The 25,162-nt window shown below is 45.7% G+C and overlaps 1 protein-coding gene and 1 long non-coding RNA gene across 3 annotated transcripts in view; one reads left to right on the top strand and one right to left on the bottom strand.

Annotated features, from left to right (window-relative positions):
• Positions 1-25,162, bottom strand: part of wnt2bb (wingless-type MMTV integration site family, member 2Bb) — a 55,647-nt gene that overhangs the window by 1,518 nt on the left and 28,967 nt on the right. For both annotated transcript variants that reach the window (XM_068007683.1, XM_068007684.1), the window contains one exon: positions 18,510-18,774. In XM_068007683.1, the coding sequence (XP_067863784.1) occupies positions 18,510-18,774 (265 nt within the window). The remainder of the gene's footprint in view (positions 1-18,509; positions 18,775-25,162) is intronic.
• LOC137344604 (uncharacterized) overlaps positions 1-25,162 on the top strand; it is a 47,284-nt gene that overhangs the window by 11,460 nt on the left and 10,662 nt on the right. Inside the window, exons 3-4 of the long non-coding RNA XR_010968405.1 lie at positions 3,973-4,263; positions 6,397-6,478. This is a non-coding gene — a long non-coding RNA (uncharacterized lncRNA). The remainder of the gene's footprint in view (positions 1-3,972; positions 4,264-6,396; positions 6,479-25,162) is intronic.

Genomic DNA, 25,162 nt, shown 5'->3' with positions numbered 1-25,162 from the left:
CAAAAGAACCAGAGGGGAGATGAGGAGAATTTTTTTTACGCAGCGAGTTGTTATGATCTGGAATGCGCTGCCTGAAAGGGCGGTGGAAGCAGATTCAATAGTAACTTCCAAAAGGTAATTGGAGAAATTTTTGAAGGCGAAAAATTTGCTGTGGGGATAAGGGCAGGTGAATGGTACTAATTGGATAGCACTTTCAAAGAGCCAGCACAGGTACGATGGACTGAATGGCCTCCTTCTGTGCTGTATCATTCTATGATTCTATGACTAAGTCCAGGTAGGTTTGGAAAAAAATGGACTTTGATTTATATAGCGCATTTCATGACGGTCCCAAAATGCTTTACAGCCAATGAAGTACTTTTGAAGTGTAGTCACTGTTGTAATGTAGGAAACGCGGCAGCCAATTTGAGCACAGCAAGATCCCACAAACAGCAATGTGATGACCAGATAATCTGTTTTTTACTGATGTTGGTTGAGGCATAAATATTGGCCAGGACACCAGAGAAGACTCCCCTGCTCTTCTTCGAAATAGTGGCCACGGGATCTTTTACATCCACCTGAGAGGGGCAGAAGGGGCCTTGGTTTAAAGTCTCATCCAAAAGACGGCACCTCCAACAGTGCAGCACTCCCTCGGTGCTGCACTGGAGTGTCAGCCTGGATTTTGTGCTCAAGTCTCTGGAGTGGGACTTCAAACCACAACCTTCTGACTCAGAGGCGAGAGTGCTGCCCACTGAGCCTCGGCTAACAGCTAACTGGAGAACACAAAGCTTAACAACTGGGACATTGATTTGACATCTCTACGTGGAGGGTCAAAGTTTCTGTGCAACACCAAGGCTCGATTTTCATTTAATCCGTGTGTCAATTAGTCAAGGCTGAATAATAGATTGTAAAACACTTCCCTGGTGCTGAAATATAATCGGAACATGAAACCCTAAGAAATGGCAAGGATCAGAAAAGGCTTGTTTGCCCATCAAAGTTCATCGCTTTAGTTCTCCAATTGTCTGATTACAGCATCCAGCTCCGTTCGAAACATCCTTCATGATTTTGTTCCTCCAAACCTGCCCATCAAATTATTGTAAATACTTCTTTGAGTGAAGAGTTCTTTCTAATTATCTGTTTTAAATTTAATTCTTACCAATTTATATTTATGTCCTCTAGTCTTCATTTCAACTAATACAGTTCAATGGTGATTAGATACAAGAAATTAGAAATTACTATTGAAGATATTAGCGTTAGAACACTTAACTTGGTCAGACCCCATCTGGAGATACTGCGTTCAGTTCTGGGCACTGCATCTCAGGAAGGATATACTGGCCTTGGAGAGGGTGCAGCGCAGATTTACCAGAATGATACCGGGGCTTAAATTATGAGGACAGGTTGCATAAACTCACTTGAGGTTAGACGGTTGAGGGGTGAACTAACGAAGGTGTTTAAAAAGACAAAGGGATGAGATATGGTGGATACTAGGGAGAAGCTACTTCCTCTAGTGGAGAATCTAGGACAAGGTGTCAGAATCTTAAAATTAGAGCTAGGTCGTTCAGGAGTGAAATCAGGAACCACTTTTCACACAAGGAGTAGTGGAAATGTGGAATTCTCTCCCCCAAAAGGCTGTGAATGCTGGGGGTCAATTGAACTTTTCAAGACTGAGAGCAATAGATTTTTGTTAGGTAAGAATATCAAGGGATATGGTTCAAAGGTGGGTAAATCAACCGTGATCTGACTGAATGGTGGAACAGGCTCAAGGGGCTGAATGGCCTCCTCCTGTTCCATATGACATACCTCTGTCTATTTGAACAGAGGTGTCGGTGTCTCCATTACAGTAGGCGGACAGAGGATTGTTATATGAAAACGTTAAGCAATCCTCTACCAGCACTCATTTCTAGAATCAGGAAAAGAACCCAAAACAGTCCATCCCTTTTAATCGATCAACCCCACCTACTCACCATTACCTTTATCTAATTGTCTTTTGAATGTGGAACTGGAGGACAGGAGGTGAATGTGGAACTGGAGGTCACGAGGTGAATGTGGAACTGGAGGTCAGGAGGTGAATGTGGAACTGGAGGACAGGGGGTGAATGTGGAACTGGAGGTCAGGAGGTGAATGTGGAACTGGAGGACAGGGAGTGAATGTGGAACTGGAGGTCAGGAGGTGAATGTGGAACTGGAGGTCAGGGGGTGAATGTGGAACTGGAGGACAGGAGGTGAATGTGGAACTGGAGGACAGGAGGTTGAATGTGGAACTGGAGGTCAGGAGGTGAATGTGGAACTGGAGGTCACGAGGTGAATGTGGAACTGGAGGTCAGGAGGTGAATGTGGAACTGGAGGTCACGAGGTGAATGTGGAACTGGAGGTCACGGGGTGAATGTGAAACTGGAGGACAGGAGGTTGAATGTGGAACTGGAGGTCAGGAGGTGAATGTGGAACTGGAGGTCACGAGGTGAATGTGGAACTGGAGGTCACGAGGTGAATGTGGAACTGGAGGTCACGAGGTGAATGTGGAACTGGAGGTCACGAGGTGAATGTGGAACTGGAGGTCAGGAGGTGAATGTGGAACTGGAGGTCAGGGGGTGAATGTGGAACTGGAGGTCAGGAGGTGAATGTGGAACTGGAGGTCACGGGGTGAATGTGGAACTGGAGGTCACGGGGTGAATGTGGAACTGGAGGTCAGGAGGTGAATGTGGAACTGGAGGTCAGGAGGTGAATGTGGAACTGGAGGACAGGAGGTGAATGTGGAACTGGAGGTCAGGGGGTGAATGTGGAACTGGAGGACACGAGGTGAATGTGGAACTGGAGGTCAGGAGGTGAATGTGGAACTGAAGGACAGGAGGTGAATGTGGAACTGGAGGACAGGAGGTGAATGTGGAACTGGAGGACACGAGGTGAATGTGGAACTGGAGGTGAGGGGGTGAATGTGGAACTGGAGGACAGGAGGTGAATGTGGAACTGGAGGTCAGGGGGTGAATGTGGAACTGGAGGACATGAGGTGAATGTGGAACTGGAGGTCAGGGGGTGAATGTGGAACTGGAGGTCACGAGGTGAATGTGGAACTGGAGGTCAGGGGGTGAATGTGGAACTGGAGGACACGAGGTGAATGTGGAACTGAAGGACACGAGGTGAATGTGGAACTGGAGGACAGGAGGTGAATGTGGAACTGGAGGTCAGGGGGTGAATGTGGAACTGGAGGACATGAGGTGAATGTGGAACTGGAGGTCAGGGGGTGAATGTGGAACTGGAGGTCACGAGGTGAATGTGGAACTGGAGGTCAGGGGGTGAATGTGGAACTGGAGGACAGGAGGTGAATGTGGAACTGGAGGTCAGGGGGTGAATGTGGAACTGGAGGACATGAGGTGAATGTGAAACTGGAGGTCAGGGGGTGAATGTGGAACTGGAGGTCACGAGGTGAATGTGGAACTGGAGGTCAGGGGGTGAATGTGGAACTGGAGGACACGAGGTGAATGTGGAACTGGAGGTCAGGAGGTGAATGTGGAACTGAAGGACAGGAGGTGAATGTGGAACTGGAGGACAGGAGGTGAATGTGGAACTGGAGGACAGGAGGTGAATGTGGAACTGGAGGTCAGGGGGTGAATGTGGAACTGGAGGACATGAGGTGAATGTGGAACTGGAGGTCAGGGGGTGAATGTGGAACTGGAGGTCACGAGGTGAATGTGGAACTGGAGGACAGGAGGTGAATGTGGAACTGGAGGACAGGAGGTGAATGTGGAACTGGAGGTCAGGAGGTGAATGTGGAACTGGAGGTCAGGGGGTGAATGTGGAACTGGAGGTCAGGAGCTGAATGTGGAACTGGAGGACAGGAGGTGAATGTGGAACTGGAGGACAGGAGCTGAATGTGGAACTGGAGGTCAAGAGGTGAATGTGGAACTGGAGGACAGGAGGTGAATGTGGAACTGGAGGACACAAGATCAAAACTAAAAAGCATGAGGCGCGACTACAAATTGGATTTTTCTTCCTTCCACAGAGGTGACGGCTGTTAACACCGTGTTGATCAAGTCTTTTAAAAGAACTGGATAAATACCTGATTGGAAATGGGATCAAGGCTATAGCGATAGTGACAGACTAAGGTGATCAACACCCATGGGGCACAATGGTTCCTCCTATTGCTGAAATCATGAGAATGTCGTCCATGGAAAGAAAGCGGCCCGGGCTGGATAATGGAGATTGTGAGGTTGGATAAATATCCTGCAGTCGGCGAAAACGAATCGGCAGCTCGTTTTACACCACGCTGAAGACCAGTTTCACCCCCTAAAAAGTGTGAGTAGAGTCCATGATAGGGCAGATTGTACAGAGTCTGTAGGAGAAGTGGGTTTGATGGGATGAATGTCCTTTTCTCATTCCAGGCCTAATTTCTTTTTAACGTGCTCGTTGGGTATTTCTTAATATTCATACAGCTCCCGTTTCGCATTTTCTAAAGGCTCATTCAAAATTGAAGCAACATGTGTTTAAATTTAAACATAAAAAAAAAATCAACATCTGGAGCAGAGTGCTTTTTTTTTTCTGATGTCAAATCTTTGATCTAACACTTGGATTGCACGGTGCCACTGTGTGGGCTACTCTTTAGATGGTGTGTTACATTCAAAGCCACAAACCCTGATGGGACTGGTTGATATGCCAAACCCTGCCCAGTGTGGTCCTGTTAACATAATGAGTCCAATTCTTGCTTCTGTGCCAATTTATCATAATAACCAGTAAATTATGAAAGAGTACACACCAGATGCAGTGCATTGTACTGATCAAGTTGATAGGAATGTGCAGGTCCCAATAATTCCAGCGGAAGCCCTTTAAATGTGCTGTAATTTCTAGTGGTGCAGGTACACAGATCTAGGGGTGCAGATACACAGATCTAAGGGTGCAGATACACAGATCTAGGGGTGCAGATACACAGATCTAAAGGTGCAGATACACAGATCAAGGGGTGCAGATACACAGATCTAAGGGTGCAGATACACAGATCTAGGGGTGCAGATACACAGATCTAAGGGTGCAGATACACAGATCTAAGGGTGCAGATACACAGATCTAAGGGTGCAGATACACAGATCTAAGGGTGCAGATACACAGATCTAGGGGTGCAGATACACAGATCTAAGGGTGCAGATACACAGATCTAAGGGTGCAGATACACAGATCTAAGGGTGCAGATACACAGATCTAGGGGTGCAGATACACAGATCTAAGGGTGCAGGTACACAGATCTAGGGGTGCAGATATACAGATCTAAGGGTGCAGAAAAACAGATCTAAGGGTGAAGATACAGATCCAGGTGCAGATACACAGATCTAGGGGTGCAGTTACAGATCTGAGTGCAGATACACAGATCTAAGGGTACAGATACACAGATCTAAGGGTGCAGAGACACAGATCTAAAGGTACAGATACACAGATCTAAGGGTGCAGATACACAGATCTAAGGGTGCAGATACACAGATCTAAGGGTACAGAGACATAGATCTAAGGGTGCAGATACACAGATCTAGGGGTGCAGATACACAGATCTAAGGGTACAGATACACAGATCTAAGGGTGCAGATACACAGATCTAAGGGTACAGATACACAGATCTAAGGGTGCAGATACACAGATCTAAGGGTGAAGATACAGATCTAAAGGTACAGATACACAGATCTAAGGGTGCAGATACACAGATCTAAGGGTGCAGAGACACAGATCTAAGGGTGCAGAGACACAGATCTAAAGGTACAGATACACAGATCTAAGGGTGCAGATACACAGATCTAAGGGTGCATATACACAGATCTAAGGGTGCAGATACAGATCCAGGTGCAGATACACAGATCTAGGGGTGCAGTTACAGATCTGAGTGCAGATACACAGATCTAAGGGTACAGATACACAGATCTAAGGGTGCAGAGACACAGATCTAAGGGTGCAGAGACACAGATCTAAGGGTGCAGAGACAGAGATCTAAAGGTACAGATACACAGATCTAAGGGTGCAGATACACAGATCTAAGGGTGCAGAGACACAGATCTAAAGGTACAGATACACAGATCTAAGGGTACAGATACACAGATCGGGTGCAGATAGACAGGTCTAGGGGTGCAGTTACAGATCTGAGTGCAGATACACAGATCTAGGGATGCAGAGACACAGATTTAAGGGTGCAGATACACAGATCTTTGAAAGCAGGACTGCTGCTTTGAAAATGCCATAAAATGGCAAACGTGATTCTAGGTTTTATACATAGGGGCTGATAAAGGTTTAGGTACCTGACTTGAGACAGTGGGGTAAATTTTAACCGGAAGCCGGGAAGAGGGCGGGGTGGGGGGGGGGTGGATTTCCGGACGGGAAATCCAGAAGTACGGGTTTCCTGGACTTCCTTACGACACTGATGTAAGGATGTCTTTCATTTTTTTTTATATAGGTTTCCCGTTTGACAGGCCAGCCAGAATGATAGGATGGTCGTCCGTCGGATGGGAAAACAGCCAGGGAGTGGATGCCAGCAGGTAAGTCGTAGATAGGGGAGGGGGGGTCGGTCATCGGGGGGGGGGGGGGGGGTCGGAGGTCATCGGGGTCGGCTGGGGTCATTGGGGGGTCGGTCGGGGTCACTGGGGGAGTCTTCGGGGGTCATGGGGGTGGGTCATCAGGGGAATCATTGGGGCTGGGGTCATTGGGGGGGTCGGGGTCGTGGATCATTGTGGGGTAGGGGATCATTGCAGTAGTCATCGGGGTTGGGGGTCATTGGGGGAGGTCGGAGATCGTAGGGGGGGAATCAGTGATTGTGGGGGCCGGTCGGAGATCATGGGGGGGTCGGAGATTGTGGGGGATCGGAGATCGTGGGGGGGTCGGAGATCGTGGGGGGGTCGGAGATTGTGGGGGGTTCAGTCGATCGCATTGGTGGGGTCGCGGCAGGTAGGCTTGTTGGATCTGGAGGAAACACTCCTGCTCCTCCTGGCCCACAAACAGTGCAATAAAGGCACTTACCTGCTGAGCCAGGCCTTCTCACCTCCTCTTACATGGTGTGAAGCAGGAGGCCCGGGAATCCTGGCCCCCAGGTGTTAAAAATATAAACAGCTGTCAAAATGGAGATCTGCTGCTTTCTTAAAAGCTTTCATTGACCGACCCGCCTCCTAAGTGCGGGTTGGTCACCCACCCCTTGACCCGCCCCCGTAAAAACCGAAAGTGGGCGGGTTAGGGTCGGGTTTTAATTTTTTACAATTTTTACCTTCCCACCTGCCCCCAGCCCACCCATTCGTGGGGTTAAAATTTACCCCAGTGACTTCTGCAAGCGGTCTCATTTAGGGGTGAGCCCGTACAGCTAATATCTAACTACATGATAAAGTAACCCCTGGGTCACTACCCCCTTATGATCAAAACTGGATATTCGTGCCTTTTGCATGTGCAATCCTTCAATCTTTTGAAAGGTGGCCCGAGAAAGCACTCGGTAGACAAGGTCAGAGACGAATCGTTACGCGGTTTTCTTTCACAGCAAGTTAAAATGGCCAGCAACAGTTATCATCAAATTCACTTCATTCAATCAAGTACAACTTGTCTTTTGTGTAATAATAGAAAATAATGAACATGCCACACTTCCTCACATCAGCCTTACTTGACTTAAGCAAAATGACCCCTGACTAACTTCCTAAATTTTCCTCCGAGCCTGGCCAAAGCTTGCCTTTGCAGCTTTTCGTTTTAAAACCTCACTGATTTGGTTGACTTTGCTAATGTCTGTCTCTAGTTTTTTTCATCTCCCTCTGTTCGTAGCCAAAAAAGACCAGTGACCTCCCAGCATAATGGGTGTGAGATGTTTAGCAATTGCTGAGATATGCTAACAAACTGCTTATTATTTAGTCTATGATGAAACAACATCGAAACTTAGCTCATTAACATCTAAGAACATAAGAAATAGGAGCAGGAGTAGGCCAGTCGGCCTCTCGAGCCTGCTCCGCCATTCAATAAGATCATGGCTGATCTGATCCTAACCTCAAATCTAAATTCATGTCCAATTTCGTGCCCGCTCCCCGTAACCCCTAATTCCCTTTACTTCTAGGAAACTGTCGATTTCTGTTTTAAATTTATTTAATGATGTAGCTTCCACAGCTTCCTGGGGCAGCAAATTCCACAGACCTACTACCCTCTGAGTGAAGAAGTTTCTCCTCATCTCAGTTTTGAAAGAGCAGCCCCTTATTCTAAGATTATGCCCCCTAGTTCTAGTTTCACCCATCCTTGGGAACATCCTTACCGCATCCACCCGATCAAGCCCCTTCACAATCTTATATGTTTCAATAAGATCGCCTCTCATTCTTCTGAACTCCAATGAGTAGAGTCCCAGTCTACTCAACCTCTCCTCATATGTCCGCCCCCTCATCCCCGGGATTAACCGAGTGAACCTTCTTTGTACTGCCTCGAGAGCAAGTATGTCTTTTCTTAAGTATGGAGACCAAAACTGTATGCAGTATTCCAGGTGCGGTCTCACCAATACCTTATATAACTGCAGCAAGACCTCCCTGTTTTTATATTCTATCCCCCTAGCAATAAAAGCCAACATCCCGTTGGCCTTCTTGATCACCTGCTGCACCTGCATACTAACTTTTTGATTTTCTTGCACTCGGACCCCCAGATCCCTTTGTACTGCAGTACTTTCCAGTTTCACGCCATTAAGATAATAACTTGATCTAACATCTTGGTGTCATTTTTTAACAGGTGTGCATACATTTTCTCTTAAAAGCCCAACATTTAAAAGTATCCTTTATTTTCCAAATCACTTCAGTGGAAAAAATGGTCATAATGTCCTTATATGTGACAGGGGAATTGAATACAAAAGCAAGAAGGTGAATATGAATCTGTACAAGACATTGGTTAGGCCACAGTCGGAGTACTGTGTGCAGTTTTGGATACTCCATTATAGAAACAATGTTGGACCCAGGGAAAAGAAGCATTGGGAATTCACTGGGATGATACCAGGGATGTGATCATATGTTTAGGATGAGTGATTTGAAAAACTAAAGCTGAGTTCATTGGAGCAGGAAAAACTAAGGGTGAATCTCAAGAGGAATGTTCAAAATTATGAAAGGGGTTTGCGAAGGTAAATAGAATCATACAGCACGGAAGGAGGCCATTCGACCCATCGTGCCTGTACCGGCTCTTTGAAAGAGCTATCCAGGGGAGTGGGACACTCCCCTGCTCTTTCCCCGTAGCCCTGCAAATATTTCCTTTTCAAGTATTTATCCAGTTCCCTTTTGAAAGTTACTATTGAACCTGCTTCCACCGCCCTTTCAGGCAGCGCATTCCAGATCATAACTTGCTACGAAAATAAAATTCTCCTCACCTCCCCTCTGGCACTTTTGCCGATTATCTTAGATCTGTATCCTCCGGTTACCGACCCTCCTGCCAGTGGAAACAGTTTCTCCTTATTTAGTCTTATCAAAACCCCTCTTAAGAATGCAATTTTTTTTTGTTGCGTGAGATGCATGACCATAATAATAATACTGAAAGATTATTTGCACTGGTTGGTGAATTAGTAACAAAGGGGCACCAACTCAGGATTAATACAGGAAACGTAATGGGGGAGTCTCCTCTGTGCTGCAATGTCTATGACTAAGTAGCAATGAAATCCAATCCCAGCTTCAGTACACATGACCTGTTCAAATAAAGGCGAATTCTGGGACAGATCCAGAGCGCGTACAACAACTTATCATTCAACGATTTCTCATGGCTCAATGCCCATTACCATCATTAACAATCCCTTCTCCTCTGGCATTGTCCCTCTGCTCTCCAAACACTTTCTTTAAAGAATACACCCTGGAACCCTCTCAACTCTTCGATCGCTCCCTGTTTGAATCCCATCAGTCTTCCTTAGTTCCCACTCACCGTATCGAGACAGCCCTGGTCAGTCACCAGTGACAGCCAATGCGACTGTAACCACATTGCTTCATCTCTGGCGGAAATTGCCTAGCTGATCCGAGATGTAGATCGCACTGAGTCGGAATAAGAGTCAAGAAAAATATTTTCAAATTGAAGGAGCAACGGGGCACAGCCTCTCTGACTTCTCTCCATTTTATTGTCAAAGCTCCTCCGAACTCTCCTTTTTCCTCCTAACCTCCAAATAGTTCGTCCCACACAACCTTGTGCCTCCTCTGGATTGAAATCAAGACTCACTGCACTGTCTCCTTCTCTAACTCATTCCCTCTCAGGACTTCAAATCTGTGGAACTCTTTACCTCCCCTAGTCTTCCTAGCCTCCAATCTACATACTTTAAAAAAGAAAGGACTCGCATTTATATAGTGCCTTTCATGACCTCAGGATGTCCCAAAGTGTTTTACCGCCATTGAAGAACTTTTGAAGTGTAGTCACTGTTGTATTGTAGGAAACGTAGCAGCCAATTTGCGCACAGCAAGATCCCACAAACAGCAACGTGATAATGACCAGATAATGTGTTTTTAGGTGTTGGTTGGGGGATAAGTATTGGCCAGAACAGCAGGGAGAACTCTCCTGCTCTTCTTCTAAATAGTGCCATGCGATCTTTTATGTCCACTGGAGAGGGCAGATGGGGCCTTGGTTTAATGTCTCATCTGAAAGACGGCACCTCCGACAGTACAGCGCTCCCTCAGTACTGCACAGCGAGTGCCAGCCTAGATTATGTGCCCAAATCTCTGGAGTGGGGCTGGAACCCAGGACCTTTTGAGTCAGAGGTGAGAGTGCTGCTCACTGAGTCACAGCCGACACTCCCAGACTTGGCGTCAGTCAATCACCAATCCTGATTTGCCTCATCTTTCACTTCTTTAGGCCTTGCTGACGTCTTACAATCAAAGCCTTCGTCCTTCACTTGGAGACGTCCTCGATTTAATAAGAGGCTTTTAATCCTGTAGTTTCAGGCGTAAAATGTAAAGTGACTACCATATGATTGTCTTGTTGAAAGTATTATTTGGCCTCTGTGGAAGTTGAGCTTAAGTTGACAGAGTCCAGTGATGGGATCTGACATACGCTGTTGCTATGGCATGTTGCTAGGATTTATTAAGGTCCTGGAGACGTGTAAGAGCAGCTGCAAGGTCATTGTCGTTATGTAACAAGTCCTATCTTGCCATGGAAACATAATCATGCTGAATGCATCTGTACCGATTGGGAAATTAAGTTATTTTCTGTAACCTCCTCCAGCCCGACAACACTCCGAGATCTCTGCGCTCCTCCAACTCTGGCCTCTTGCGCATCCCCGATTTCCTTCGCTCCACTATTGGCGGCCGTGCCTTCAGCTCCCTAGGCCCTAAGCACTGGAATCCTCTCCCTAAACCTCTCCGCCTCTCTCTCCTCCTTTAAATTCTCCTTAAAACCTACCTCTTTGACCAAGCTTTTGGTCACCTGTCGTAATGTCTCCTTGTGCGGTTCGGTATCAAATTTTGTTTGATGACCGCTCCTGTGAAGCGCCTGGGGATGTTTTTATTATATTAAAGGCGCTATATGAATGCAAGTTGTTGTTGTTGTTATTTGGGAAGAGAGAAGAGGAGAAGTATTTAATTATGGCAGCATTGTGCTGTTTTCCAAATTATATTTTCTGCAAATTTTAATTTCCAGGATAGTTCCTTTTCAAGTATTTATCCAATTCTCTTTTGAAAGTTTCTATTTAATCTGCTTCCACCATCCTTTCAGGCAATGCGTTCCAGATCATAACCACTCATAGAAACATAGGAACAGGAGTAGGCCATTCAGCCCCTCGAGCCCGCACCGCCATTTGATAAGATCATGGGCTGATCTGTGATCTAACTCCATATGCCTGCCTTTGGCCCATATCCCTTAATACATTTGGTTGCCAAAAAGCTATCTATCTCAGATTTAAAATTAGCAATTGAGCTCGTATCAATTGCCATTTGCGGAAGAGAGTTCCAAACTTCTACCACCCTTTGTGTGTAGAAATGTTTTCTAATCTCACTCCTGAAAGGTCTGGCTCTAATTTTTAGACTGTGCCCCCTACTCCTAAAATCCCCAACCAGCGGAAATAGTTTCTCTCTATCCACCCTATCTGTTCCCCTTAATATCTTATAAACTTCGATCAGATCACCCCTTAACCTTCGAAACTCTAGAGAATACAACCCCAATTTGTGTAATCTCTCCACATAACTTAACCCTTGAAGTCCGGGTATCATTCTAGTAAACCTATGCTGCACTCCCTCCAAGGCCAATATGTCCTTCCGAAGGTGCGGTGCCCAGAACTGCTCACAGTACTCCAGGTGCGGTCTAACCAGGGTTTTGTATAGCTGCAGCATAACTTCTGCTCCCTTGTACTCCAGTCCTCGAGATATAAAGGCCAGCATTCCATTAGCCTTCTTGATTATTTTCTGCACCTGTTCATGACACTTCAATGATCTATGTACCTGAACCCCTAAGTCCCTTTGGACATCCACTGTTTTTAACTTTTAACATTTAGAAAGTACCCTGTTCTATCCTTTTTTGGTCCAAAGTGGATGACCTCACATTTGTCTACATTGAATTCCATTTGCCACAGTTTTGCCCATTTACCTAATCTATCAATATCCCTTTGTAATTTTATGTTTTCATCTACATTGCTTACAATGCCACCAATCTTTGTGTCATTGGCAAACTTAGATATGAGACTTTCTATGCCTTCATCTAAGTCGTTAATAAATATTTTGAATAAATGAGGCCCCAAGACAGATCCCTGTGGGATTCCACTAGTCACATCCTGCCAATGTGAGTACCTACCCATTATCCCTACTCTCTGTCGCCTTTCGCTCAGCCAACTTCCTAACCAAGTCCGGACTTTTCCCTCGATTGCATGGGCTTCTATCTTAGCTAACGGTCTCTTATGTGGGACTTTATCAAATGCCTTCTGGAAGTCCATATAAATAACATCCATTGACATTCCCCTGACCACTACTTTAGTCACCTCTTCAAAAAATTCATCAGGTTTGTCAGGCACGACCTACCTTTCACAAATCCATGCTGGCTCTCTCTGATTAACTGAAATTTTTTACCCCATCCTTAATTATAGACTCCAGCATTTTCTCCACAATAGATGTTAGGCTAACTGGTCTATAATTCTCTGGTTTCTCTCTTTCTCCTTTCTTAAAAAGCAGAGCAATTTTCCAATCTAGAGGGACAGTTCCTGAATCTAGAGAACTTTGAAAGATTATAGTTAGGGCATCTGCAATGTGCTCACCTACTTCCTTTAAAACCCTGGGATGGAAACCCTCTGGTCCTGGGGATTTGTCACTCTTTAGTACTATCATTTTCTTCATTACTGTTGTTTTACTTATGTTAATTTTATTGAGTCCCTGTCCCCGATTCAATATTAGTTTTCTTGGGATTTCCGACTTGCTATCCTCTTTTTCTACTGTAAATACTGACGCAAAGTAATTATTCAACATGTCCGCCATTTCCCCATTGTCAATGACAATATCCCCACTTTCAGTTTTTGAGAGGCCAACACTGCTCCTGACCACCCTCTTTTTCCTAAAGTAACTATAAAAGTTCTTCGTATTGGTTTTGATATCCCTTGCAAGTTTCTTTTCATATTCTCTTTTTGTAGCTGTTACTATCTGTACTGTCTGACCCTTTGTTGATTTTTGTATCTTTCCCATTCGCCAGGATCTTTGCCAATTTTTACCTTTTTGTAAGCCCTTTCCTTATGTCTTATACTGTCCCTTACCTCTTTAGTTGTCCATGGCTGTTTTTTTGGCAAGTAGAGTTCTTGCCCCTTAGGGGTATAAACCGGTTCTGTATCACGTTAAATGTTTCTTTAAACATTTCCCACTGATCATCAGTCATTTTACCCGTTAACAGATTTGCCCAGTTTACTGTGGACAGTCTCTGTCTCATCCCATTGAAGTCCTGGATACGCTCAAGAAATTCACTACCTTTCTGACAGTTGCTAGTCTGCTTTTCCCAATCTATGTGAACGTTAAAGTCCCCCATTAAGACCACTATGCCTTTGTTACACACTTGTCTAATTTCTGCATTTATACAATCTAGTACTTCAGAGCTGCTGCCAGGGGTCCTATACACAACTCCCACTATAGTCTTAGATCCTTTCCTATTTCTCAATTCAACCCATAAGGTCTCTGTTGGCTGCTTACCCCTCGTTATATCCTCCTTTATCATTGAAGTGATTTCATCTCTAATCACTAAAGCTACTCCTCCCCCTCTTCCATTTTCCCTATCTCTCCTGTAGACCTTATAACCTGGTATATTTAGATCCCAATCCTGACCATCCTGCAGCCATGTCTCAGTAATAGCTTTCATGTCATACCCTCCAATTTGAATTTGTGCCTGTAGTTCATTTAATTTATTCCTTATACTCCATGCGTTTGTATATAGAACTCTTAGTTGGGCCACACACCCTCGCCTGTCCTTCAGCTTTGATGCTGGGTTAATCGCTTCACACCTCCTAGTTTTCACTTTATCTGTAGTGCCTAAAGTACACTTTCTTTCTGCTACTCTATGTTTTTCCCTTTCACTTGTTCTTGAACAACTATTTGTGTTGTAAATTTCCCCTGGGTCCTCCCCTCACTTGCTGCTTTCAACTTTACTCTCTTCTGACTCCCCGCTCAGGTTCCCATCCCCCTGCCACTCTAGTTTAAACCTCCCCAACAGCAGTAGCAAACCCCCCTGCAAGGATATTAGTCCCAGATCTGTTGAGGTGCAACCCGTCCGGCTTGTACAGGTCCCACCTTCCCCAGAATCAGTCCCAATTCCTCAGGAATCTAAATCCCTCCCTCCTGCACCAATCCTCCAGCCACGCATTCATCTGGTCTATTCTCCTATTCCTATACTCACTAGCACGTGGCACTGGGAGTAATCCTGAGATTACTACCCTTGAGGTCCTGCTTTTTAACTTATTTCCTAACTCGTTATATTCTGCTTGCAGGACCTCATCCCTCTTTTTACCTATGTCGATGGTACCAATATGTAGCACGACTTCTGCCTGTTCACCCTCCCCCTTCAGAATGTCCTGCAGCCGCTCAGTGACGTCCATGACCCTGGCACCAGGTAGGCAACATACCATCCTGGAATCACGATTGCGGCGGCAGAAACACCCGTCTGCTCCCCTAGCTATAGAATCCCCTATCACAATTGCTCTCCCGACCTTTCTCCTCCCCACCTGTACAGCTGAGCCACGCATGGTGCACTGTTCTTGGCTCTGGCTGCACTCCCCAGAGGAACCCTCTCCCCCACCAGTACTTGCTGCGTAAGAAAGTTTTTCCTCGTGTCGCCTTCGGTTCTTTTGCCAATTACCTTAAATCTGTGTCCTCTGGTTCTCGACCCTTCCACCAGTGGGAACGGTTTCTCCTTATTTACTTTATTTAGACCCTTCATGATTTTGAACACTTCTATCAAATCTTCTCTTAACCCTCTCTGCTCTAAGGAGAACAACCCCAGCTTCTCCAGTCTCTATCCACGTAACTAAAGTCCCTCATCCCTGGAACCATTCTAGTAAATCTTTTCTGCGGCCTCTGTAAGGCCTTCACATCCTTCCTAAAGTGCGGTGCCCAGAATTGGACACAATACTCCAGTTGTGGCCAAACCAGTGTTTTATAAAGGTTCATCATAACTTCCTTGCTTTTGTACTCTCTGCCTCAATTTATAAACCCCAGGATCCTGTGCGTATGCTTTATTAACCGCTTTCTCAACCTGTCCTGCCACCTTCAGCGGTTTGTGCGCTTATACCCCCAGGTTTCTCTGTTCCTGTACCCCCTTTAGAATTGTACCCTTTAGATTATATTGCCTTTCCTCGTTCTTCCTACCAAAATGTTTCACTTCGCACTTCTCCGTGTTAAATTTCATCTGCAACATCAAAAACAGATTCTATGGTCATTATCACATTGCTGTTTGTGGGATCTTGCTATGCGCAATTTGATCTGCTCCGTTTCCTCACATTACAACACTGACAACACTTCAAAAGTAATTAATTGGCTGTGAAGTGCTTTGGGTTGTCCTGCGGTTGTGAAAGGCGCTATAGAAATGCAAATACTTTTTCTTTCTCTAACTCTGGCAGTATTGAAGTGAAAGGCTTGGGAAGTAGTCCTGGGCCTGGTTACGCTGGGTTCTGGCCTTCGCTGGGGGGTCTTGCCTGGGGCCAAACCTCTGTCTACTCCAAAAAAATTCCCTTCCCTTGTCAGAGAGGGTGGGGACTCCCTGCACTGAAAGTTCCCACTTACCCAGCCTCAGTGGGACCAGGTGTAACTGTGGAGGTATGTGGATCTCCTGGACATTGCAAGTGGATCCCACTCGGGGAAGGAGGGGGGGGGGAGGAAGGAAATATTTTTAAAAATATTTATTATTGGCCGCCTTTGCAATGGGATTGGTTGTAAAATTCACGAGTGAATGTGACAATGAGATAGAGGGGTAGAAAGGGCAGAGTAAAAAAGGACCTTGGTCCAGCAAGACCATCATCACCCACTTCTGAAAAGGCACACCCTACAACAACAACAACAACAACAACAACTTGCATTTATATAGCACCTTAATGTAGTAAAACGTCCCAAGGTGCTTCACAGGAGAGTTATCAAACAAAATTTGACACCGAACCACATAAGGAGATATTAGGACAGGTGACCAAAAGCTTGGTCAAAGAGGTAGGTTTTAAGGAGTGTCTGAAAGGAGGAGAGAGAGGTAGAGAGGCAGAGAGGTTCAGGGATGGAATTCTAGAGGTTAGGGCCTAGACAGCGGAAGGCCCGGCCGCCAATGGTGGAGCAATTAAAATCAGGGATGCACAAGAGGCTAGAATTGGAGAAGCACAGGGATCTTGGAGGGTTGTAGGGCTGGAGGAGGTTACAGAGATAGGGAGGGGTGAGGTCATGGAGGGATTTGAAAACAAGGATGAGAATTTTAAAATCGAGGTGTTGCTGGACGGGGAGCCAATGTAGGTCAGCGAGCTCAGGGGGTGATGGGTGAACGGGACTTGGTTCGAGTTAGGAAATGGGCAGCAGAGTTTTAGATGAGCTCAAGTTTGAGGAAGGTGGAAGATGGGAGGCTGGTTGGGAGAGCATTGGAATAGTCGAGTCTAGAGGTAAACCTTCTGCTTTCTCAAGCTATACTCTATCTTAAACCTGCCATGTCTCTTGAAGATCCTTGAATGCATTGTTGCTACCCAACTCTGTATCCAGCTCTTCTGGCAATTCAGTTCTGAGTCCCTCCAATCTGGTTTCAGACTCACTCAGTACATACACTGCCTTGGTCAAAGTTACCAAGGACATTCTGTATGGCTCACTGGCTCTCCTTGACCTCCCTCCCAGTTTATTGACCACTCCAGTCTCCTCCACCTCCTTCGCTCCCCACCCCAATCCATGGTCCATCTCCATGTTACCTCACTCTCCCGAATCCTCCTATTTATCATCCACAGACTAAACCAAAGCCATCCCTGTTAGTTTCCGGCACCAAGCTATGTGCCTCTGTCTCCAGCTCCCGCAAGCTCCCTGGCTAGCCTCCGAATGTTCCCTGTGAACGGCTCGACCCTGGACTCACCCACATCAGCTCGGTCACCAATCCTGTATTCTTCCATAGCATCATAGAACCATAGAAAATTTACAGCACAGAAGGAGGCCATTCGGCCCATCGTGTGCACGCCGGCCCAAAATGAGCCACCCAGCCTAATCTCACTTTCCAGCACTTGGTCCGTAGCCTTGTAGGTTACGGCACTTCAGGTGCACATTCAGGTACTTTTTAGATGAGTTGAGGGTTTCTGCCTCTACCACCCTCTCAGGCAGTGAGTTCCAGACCCCCACCACCCTCTGGGTGAAAAAAAATTTCCCTAGCTTCCCTCTAATCCTTCTACCAATCACTTTAAATCTATGCCCCCTGGTTATTGACCTCTCTGCTAAGGGAAATAGGTCCTTCATAATTTTGTACACCTCAATTAAATCACCCCTCAACTTCCTCTGATTCAAAGAAAACAACCCCAGCCGATCCAATCTTTCCTCATAGCTAAAATTCTCCAGTCCTGGCAACATCCTCATAAATCTCCTCTGTACCCTCTCCAGTGCAATTACATCTCTCCTGTGATATGGTGACCAGAACTGTACGCAGTACTCAAGCTGCGGCCTAACTAGTGTTTTATACAGTTCTAACATAACATCCCTGCTCTTATATTCTATGCCTTGGCTAATAACGGAAAGTATCCCATATGCCTTCTTAACCACCTTATCTACCTGTTCTGCTATCTTCAGGGATCTGTGGACATGCACTCCAAGGCCATCACTTCCTCTACACCTTTCAGTATCCTCCCATTTATTGTGTATTCCCTTGCCTTGTTTGCCCTCCCCAAATGCATTACCTCACACTTCTCCAGATTGAAGTCCATTTGCCACTTTTCTGCGCACCTGACCAGTCCATTGATATCTTCCTGCAGTCTACAGCTTTCCTCCTCACTATCAACCACACGGCCAAGCTCCAGAACATTCACCTCCACTTAAGCCTCCTCTTTCCCCTGTTACCAAAACCCTAATCCATGCCTCGTCATCTCTTGCACAAATAGTGTGGCTTGTTCGGTGGCAGCTTCTGCCTCTGGTGACGCAATCCAGATCTTACCTGCTGCCTTATCCATGACGCAATAATCGGGTGAGTTTTCGAAGTACACCAGCTCGTTTTTGATCAACCTGTCTGAGTGTCTGTTGGTGACGGTGAAACCAGTTCCATCCTGGTTCATGGTGACCTGGATCGCCAGGTTGTATTTTTTCCGCAGGTAATCTCCGGTCTTTCTAAAGTCCGACATTGCTAACCAACAAGTCCGTAACGTACACGATCCACTCACTCCGTGGCATTTACACTCCAGCTTCAGGAACCTTTTCACAGCCTGCCCAGTGGAAGAGAGGCAGAGTTAACGCAACAGACACAAACCTCCCATCGCTGACCTGAAAGGAGTTTCGAAAAAGGAAAGCTAAGTCTTGTACCTGCCCTGGGAGTGTTTGATGGGACAGTATAGAGGGAGCTTTACTCTGTATCTAACCCGTGCTGTACCTGCCCTGGGAGTGTTTAATGGGACAGTATAGAGGGAGCTTTACTTTGTATTTAACCTGTGCTGTACCTGCCCTGGGAGTGTTTGATGGGACAGTGTGGAGGGAGCTTTACTCTGTATCTAACCTGTGCTGTACCTGCCCTGGGAGTGTTTGATGGGACAGTGTGGAGGGAGCTTTACTCTGTATCTAACCCGTGCTGTACCTGCCCTGGGAGTGTTTGATGGCACAGTGTAGAGGGAGCTTTACTCTGTATCTAACCCGTGCTGTACCTGCCCTGGGAGTATTTGATGGGACAGTGTAGAGGGAGCTTTACTCTGTATCTAACCCGTGCTGTACCTGCCCTGGGAGTGTTTAATGGGACAGTATAGAGGGAGCTTTACTTTGTATCTAACCCGTGCTGTACCTGCTCTGGGAGTGATTGGTGGGACAGTGTAGAGGGAACATTACTCTGTATCTAACCTGTGCTGTACCTACCCTGGGAGTGTTTGATGGGACAGTGTGGAGGGAGCTTTACTCTGTATCTAACCTGTGCTGTACCTGCCCTGGGAGTGTTTGATGGGACAGTGTGGAGTGAGCTTTACTCTGTATCTAACCCGTGCTGTACCTGCCCTGGAATTGTTTGATGGGACAGTGTAGAGGGAGCTTTACTCTGTATCTAACCTGAGCTTACTCATTGTATTGGCCTCCAGTACAACACCAGGTCATTGTTTATGTACGACCCTGGACAGTGGCATTGCCAACTCCATTGCTGTCTTCACCCGATGTGTACCATCGGAGATAGGGCTAGAACACTACAGCCTTGATTCTGTGACCCCAGGCTACGCTCATGAGGTTCCACACTGGCAGTGGAACCTCACTAAACTACTCTTATCGAGTAGACACGTGACGAGGAAATCAAATATATTGTCACGACAGCTGTGGCTCAGTGATAGCACTCTTGTCTCTGAGTCAGAAGGTTGTGGGTTCAAGTCTCAATCCAGAGACTTGAGCACCTAAGCTAGGTTGACACTGAAGGAGTGCTGCACTGTCAGAGGACGAGACATTAAATTAATGCTCCACCTGCCCCCTCAGCTGGACATTAGAGATCTCAAGATACTGTTTGAAAAAGAGCAGGGGAGTTCTCCCCGGTGTACTGGCTATAATTGATCCCTCAACCAACAGCTAAAACAGATTATCTGGTCATTTATCTCATTGCTGTTTGTGGGACCTTGCTGTGCGCAAATTATCTGCTGAATTTCCTACATTACGACAGTTACTACACTTCAAAAGTACTTCATTGGCTGTAAAGCTCAATGGGACATCCTGAGATCATGAAAGGCGCTACAAAAATGCAAGTTATTTCTTTAAACACGATGACCTACATTGAGAATACAAATTAAATACAACCAAGGAATGGTCAGCATTAAACACCGGATCTAAATAGTTAAACGTGGAAGTTAAAAACTAACATAAAAATACAGGGAGATTGGAAAATATTTTAAAAATACTAAATGAAAAACTGCTGAAAAGATAATCCAGAATGAAAAGAATTGGAAAATAAATTTCAAGGGACACTCGAATGAATGAAAGCAGATTTTTTGAGGTTTACTTCTTGTTAGTGGTTGGAGACCTTTAGCAATGATAATTAGCAGGAGAGGAAAATTCTAAATCCTTTTTTAAAGATTTTCCACAGTGACGTTCCCTACAGAATCGGAAATTATAGCGTGGAAGGAGGCAACTTGGATGCCAGCTCTTAAACTGTAGCGTAGTGGTTATGTTACTGGGCTAGTAATCCAGAGGCCTGGACTAAAGTCCAGAGTCACGAGTTCAAATCCCGCCACGGCGGCTGGCGAATTTAAATTCAATTAATTAAATAAAAATCTGGAATTAAAATACTAGTATTAGTAATGATAGCCATGAAACTACCGGATTGTCATAAAAAAAAACCATCTGGTTCACTAATGCCCTTTAGGGAAGGAAACCTGCCATCCTTACCCGGTCTGGCCTATATGTGACTCCAGACCCACAGCAATGTGGTTGGTTCTTAATTGCCCTCTTAGGGATGGGCAATAAATGCCGGCCTTGCCAGTGACGCCCACATCCCGTGAACGAATAAAAAAAAAACTGGCACAGTCCACACTAATCCCATTACCCTGCCCTCTCCCTGTAGCCTTTTGTAATCCTCTGTTTCAAATACATATCCAATCCTCTTTTAAATGATGTTATACTTTCTTGTGGCAGAGTGCTCTAATAACCTTGAGTGAAAACAATTCTCCTAACTTTCCCCCTTCGTTCTTCTATCTTGAGTATTTGCCCAACCAGTCGAAATGACCATTCAGACCAACACAGCTCCTGCCGTCGTGCGAAGTACAAGAAACAGTGTGGGGAATTTTTAGCTTCCCGGCCTGGGAGGTAACCTGGGGAGGGTATTTGCTGGCCCGTTGTAAAACCCGCCCAATCTTCATCAACGGGATGAAAAGCGGATGAATTCCAAAACAGGTAGATGGTTTGCTCCATCACATTAGTGTCCGAGCAGTGAATTGATAATTACTCCCACTGCTGCAGGTTTTGGTCGGGGCTCGTATTTCACCAAATCAAGAGACCCAAGGATTGATGGAAATGGACATGAAGCTGTTGGATTGTCGTAGAAACCCTCGTTCTCATCCTTGCTTTCAAATTCCTCCATGGCCTCGTCCTTCCCTATCTCTGTAGCCTCGTCCAGCCCTACAATCCTCCGAGATCTCTGCGCTCCTCCAATTCTAACCTCTTGCGCATCCCCGATTTTCATCGCTCCACCATTGGTGGCTGTGCCTTCAGCTGCTTAGGCCGTAAGCTCTGGAATTCCCTCCCTAAACCTCTCTCTCCTCCTTTAAGACACTCCTTAAAACCTACCTGTTTGATCAAGCTTTTGGTCACCTGTCCCAATATCTCCACAAATTTTGTTTGATAAAGCTCCTGTGAAGTGCCTTGGGATGTTTTATTACATTAAAGGCGCTATATAAATGCAAGTTGTTGTTGTTAATGTCCTTTAGGGAAGGAAACCTGCCGTCCTTACCTGGTCTGGGCCTATATATGACTTCAGTCCCACACCAGTGATTTGCTCTTAACTGCCCTCGGAAGTGGCCCAAAAAGCCACTCAGTGTGGGGCAACTAGGGATGGACAGTAAATGTCGGCCTTGCCAGTGATGCCCGTATCCCGAGAGTGAATTAAAAAAACATTTTCCACTTGTGCCTATGTCCAAATCTCAAATGGAAAACAGAAGAGGTCCCAGCACAGATCAGTCTGGTGTTTGGATGGTAGGAGATGGGCCTGATACAGGAACAGGGAAATAGTCACTGAAGAATCTGAATGAAACAACATGACTGAATGGACAACATTCAGGCACAGCCATTGAAATGAAAGTTAAGGTAAGGGAGCTGTGCATGTTATCTCATAGGGGTAGTATCAGAATATACTGAATATTGTTAATACTGAGTATTTAAAAAAGTCAGAGCCAGAATCCCAGTAATTACAGAGTTTTTCGCTTTATATCTAGAGTGGGATTTGATTCTTCCGAAGAAAATCTGACCTCATTGAATAAGAGTGAGGCAGTCTCTAGCCAACATGGATTGATGAAAAGTTGTGTCCAGCACATTAGTTGGAACTGATTGAGGTGTTGAGAATTGATTGATGATGGGATGAAAACAGGTCCTAAATTTTATAAATAGGGATACAGGGTGCAAAAGCCAAGAGGTAATTCTATGACTGTGCAAATCACTGGGCAGTCGGCAGTTAGATCACTGCATTGTTTTACAATAGGAAGGATGTCAAAGCCATGGAGAGAGTGCACTAAGATGATTTCCAGGGATGAGAGGCTTTAGTTGTCGGGGTAGACTAGAGAAGCTGGGGCTCTTTTCGTTCCGGCTCCCTCTGGCCACACAAAATTAAAAGTTAAAAATTTCCTGGGCTTTTTTTTTTAAGCAGTCTGCCTTTAAGGACCGCTGGTTAGGCCAGTCAACGCCTGGTACAAATGGGCGGAGACACACACATTCCATCCGTTTATTTCTGAAAACTCCAATCAGGATCGTACAACCGGCTTAGAGGCCCAATTTGCATATTTAAGCAGACTCCTGCCGGAAACAGGTAGGTGGGCAGCTCGCCCATTTACAGACCCGATTAAGTGAGTGGGCAGAACTGTGGCAGATACTTCCTCCGCTGGGTGGGGGAGTCCAGAACAAGGGGGAGGTCCAGAACGAGGGGGCATAGCCTTAGAATTGGAGCTAGGCCGTTCAGGGGTGATGTCAGGAAGCACTTCTTCACACAAAGGGGAGTGGGAATCTGGAACTCTCTCCCCCAAAAAGCTGTTGAGACTGGGGGTCAATTGAAGATTTCAAAACTGAGATTGATAGATTTTTGTTAGAGCGAGGGTATTAGGATTACGGAAACAAGGTGGGTAGATGGAGTTAAGATGCAGATCAGCCATGATCTAATTGAATGGCGGAACAGGCTCGAGGGGTTGAATGGCCTCCTCCTGTTCCTGTGTTCCTCTGACCCGCCTGAAAATTGCATCAAGCCGACCTTGGCCGTCAATCAGTTCCAACTAATGTGCTGAGGTGCCCCCCCCACCGTCCCGAGAAAGAGGCAGTTGAACATTGTCCCCTACGGCTTTAATATCCTTTCTATAATACAGAAAATAATCAAAAAGGGTAATGGAATGCTGGCCTTTATACGTAGAGGACTAGAATACAAGGGGGTAGAAGTTATTTAACAGCTATACAAAGCCCTCGTTAGACCACAACTGGAGTACAGTGTTCAGTTCTGGGCACCGCATCTTAGGAAGGATATATTGGCCTTGGAGGGAGTGCAGCGTAAATTTACTAGAATGATACCCGGACTTCAAGGGTTAAATTACGAGGAGCGATTACACAAACTAGGGTTGTATTCCCTGGGATTTAAAAGATTGAGGGGTGATTTGATCAAAGTTTTCAAAATATTAAGGGGAACTGATAGGGTAGATAGAGAGAAACTATTTCCGCTGATTGGAGAGTCTAGGACTAGGGGATATAGCCTAAAAATTAGAGCCAGGACTTTCAGGAGTGAAGTTAGGAAACACTTCTACATGCAAAGGGTGGTAGAAGTTTAGAACTCTCTTCCGCAAACGGCGGTTGATGCTAGCTCAATTGTTAATTTTAAATCTGAGATTGATAGATTTTTGTCAACCAAAGATACTAAGGGATATGGGGCTAAGGCGGGTATATGGAGTTAGGTCATAGATCAGCCATGATCTCATTGAATGGCGGAACAGGCTTGAGGGGCTAAATGGCCTACTCCTGTTCCTATCTTCCTATGTTCCTATAATGGGGCACCTGTACAGCAAACAGTGCTCGAACAGTGGCCCAACCAATGCTTTGTACAAATTTATCATTACATCTTCACTCTCGTACTTTATGTCTCTATCTACAATACCCAAAATGCTGTTGGCCTTTTTTATCTACCTGCACTCACACTTTCAAGAAATTATGTAGTTGAACTCCCTGTTCATCTACAACTTTCGGTATCTTTCCATTGTGTCTATACTCCCCTCCGATTCCTTGCTGTTCATCCCAAAACACTTACATTAAATTGGATCTGCCACCTGTGTGCCAATTCCGCAAACTGTCGGTAGTCCTGTTAAAGTCTTTAACAATCCTCCTTGCTTTTTGCCAAATCCCCTTACTTTTAGGAACGTAGGAATTTCTAGACAAGTAAAGACCAAGCTGCATCGAATTTGCCTTCTACCATCCTGTTAGTCACATGATACAACGATAATGGAGTTGTTGACTAATCATATTTTAATGTCATCAGCAAATGTTGATATTTTGCTCCCTAAGCCCCAGTTCTAATTGTTTGTGAACTCCAAGGGTGAAAAGTGGAGCCACTCCCAATCTGAACTAACTCTTTGGGGTGCAGATTCCTCAGGGTTTCTCCCACCCTTTCGCCGTGACTTTGGCGGGAAACCCTGGAGAAATGGCCCTTCTGCCGAAGTTATGGCAGAAGATCGGGAGACTTCCCCCACCTTGGAAACTCTAATTTTAACCTAATCTGCCCGGTGGGAAACTGACGCGGCTGATTTTACTTTCCATCGACTTCAGTGGAAAGTAAGATCAGGCGGTGAGTGATGCAAGCGTCCGATCTCATGGAGCCAGTGTTCCCTCCGGGCGGGTTAGGTTAAAATTAGATCCTTTGTTTCCTGTCTGTCAGGAAACTTTCTATCCATGCTGCTACAT

The sequence above is a fragment of the Heptranchias perlo genome, chromosome 27 (assembly GCF_035084215.1).
Source record: "Heptranchias perlo isolate sHepPer1 chromosome 27, sHepPer1.hap1, whole genome shotgun sequence".
NCBI lineage: Eukaryota > Metazoa > Chordata > Chondrichthyes > Hexanchiformes > Hexanchidae > Heptranchias > Heptranchias perlo.
Note: the sequence above shows the minus strand (reverse complement) of the source record. Positions and strands in the feature narration are given on the sequence as shown.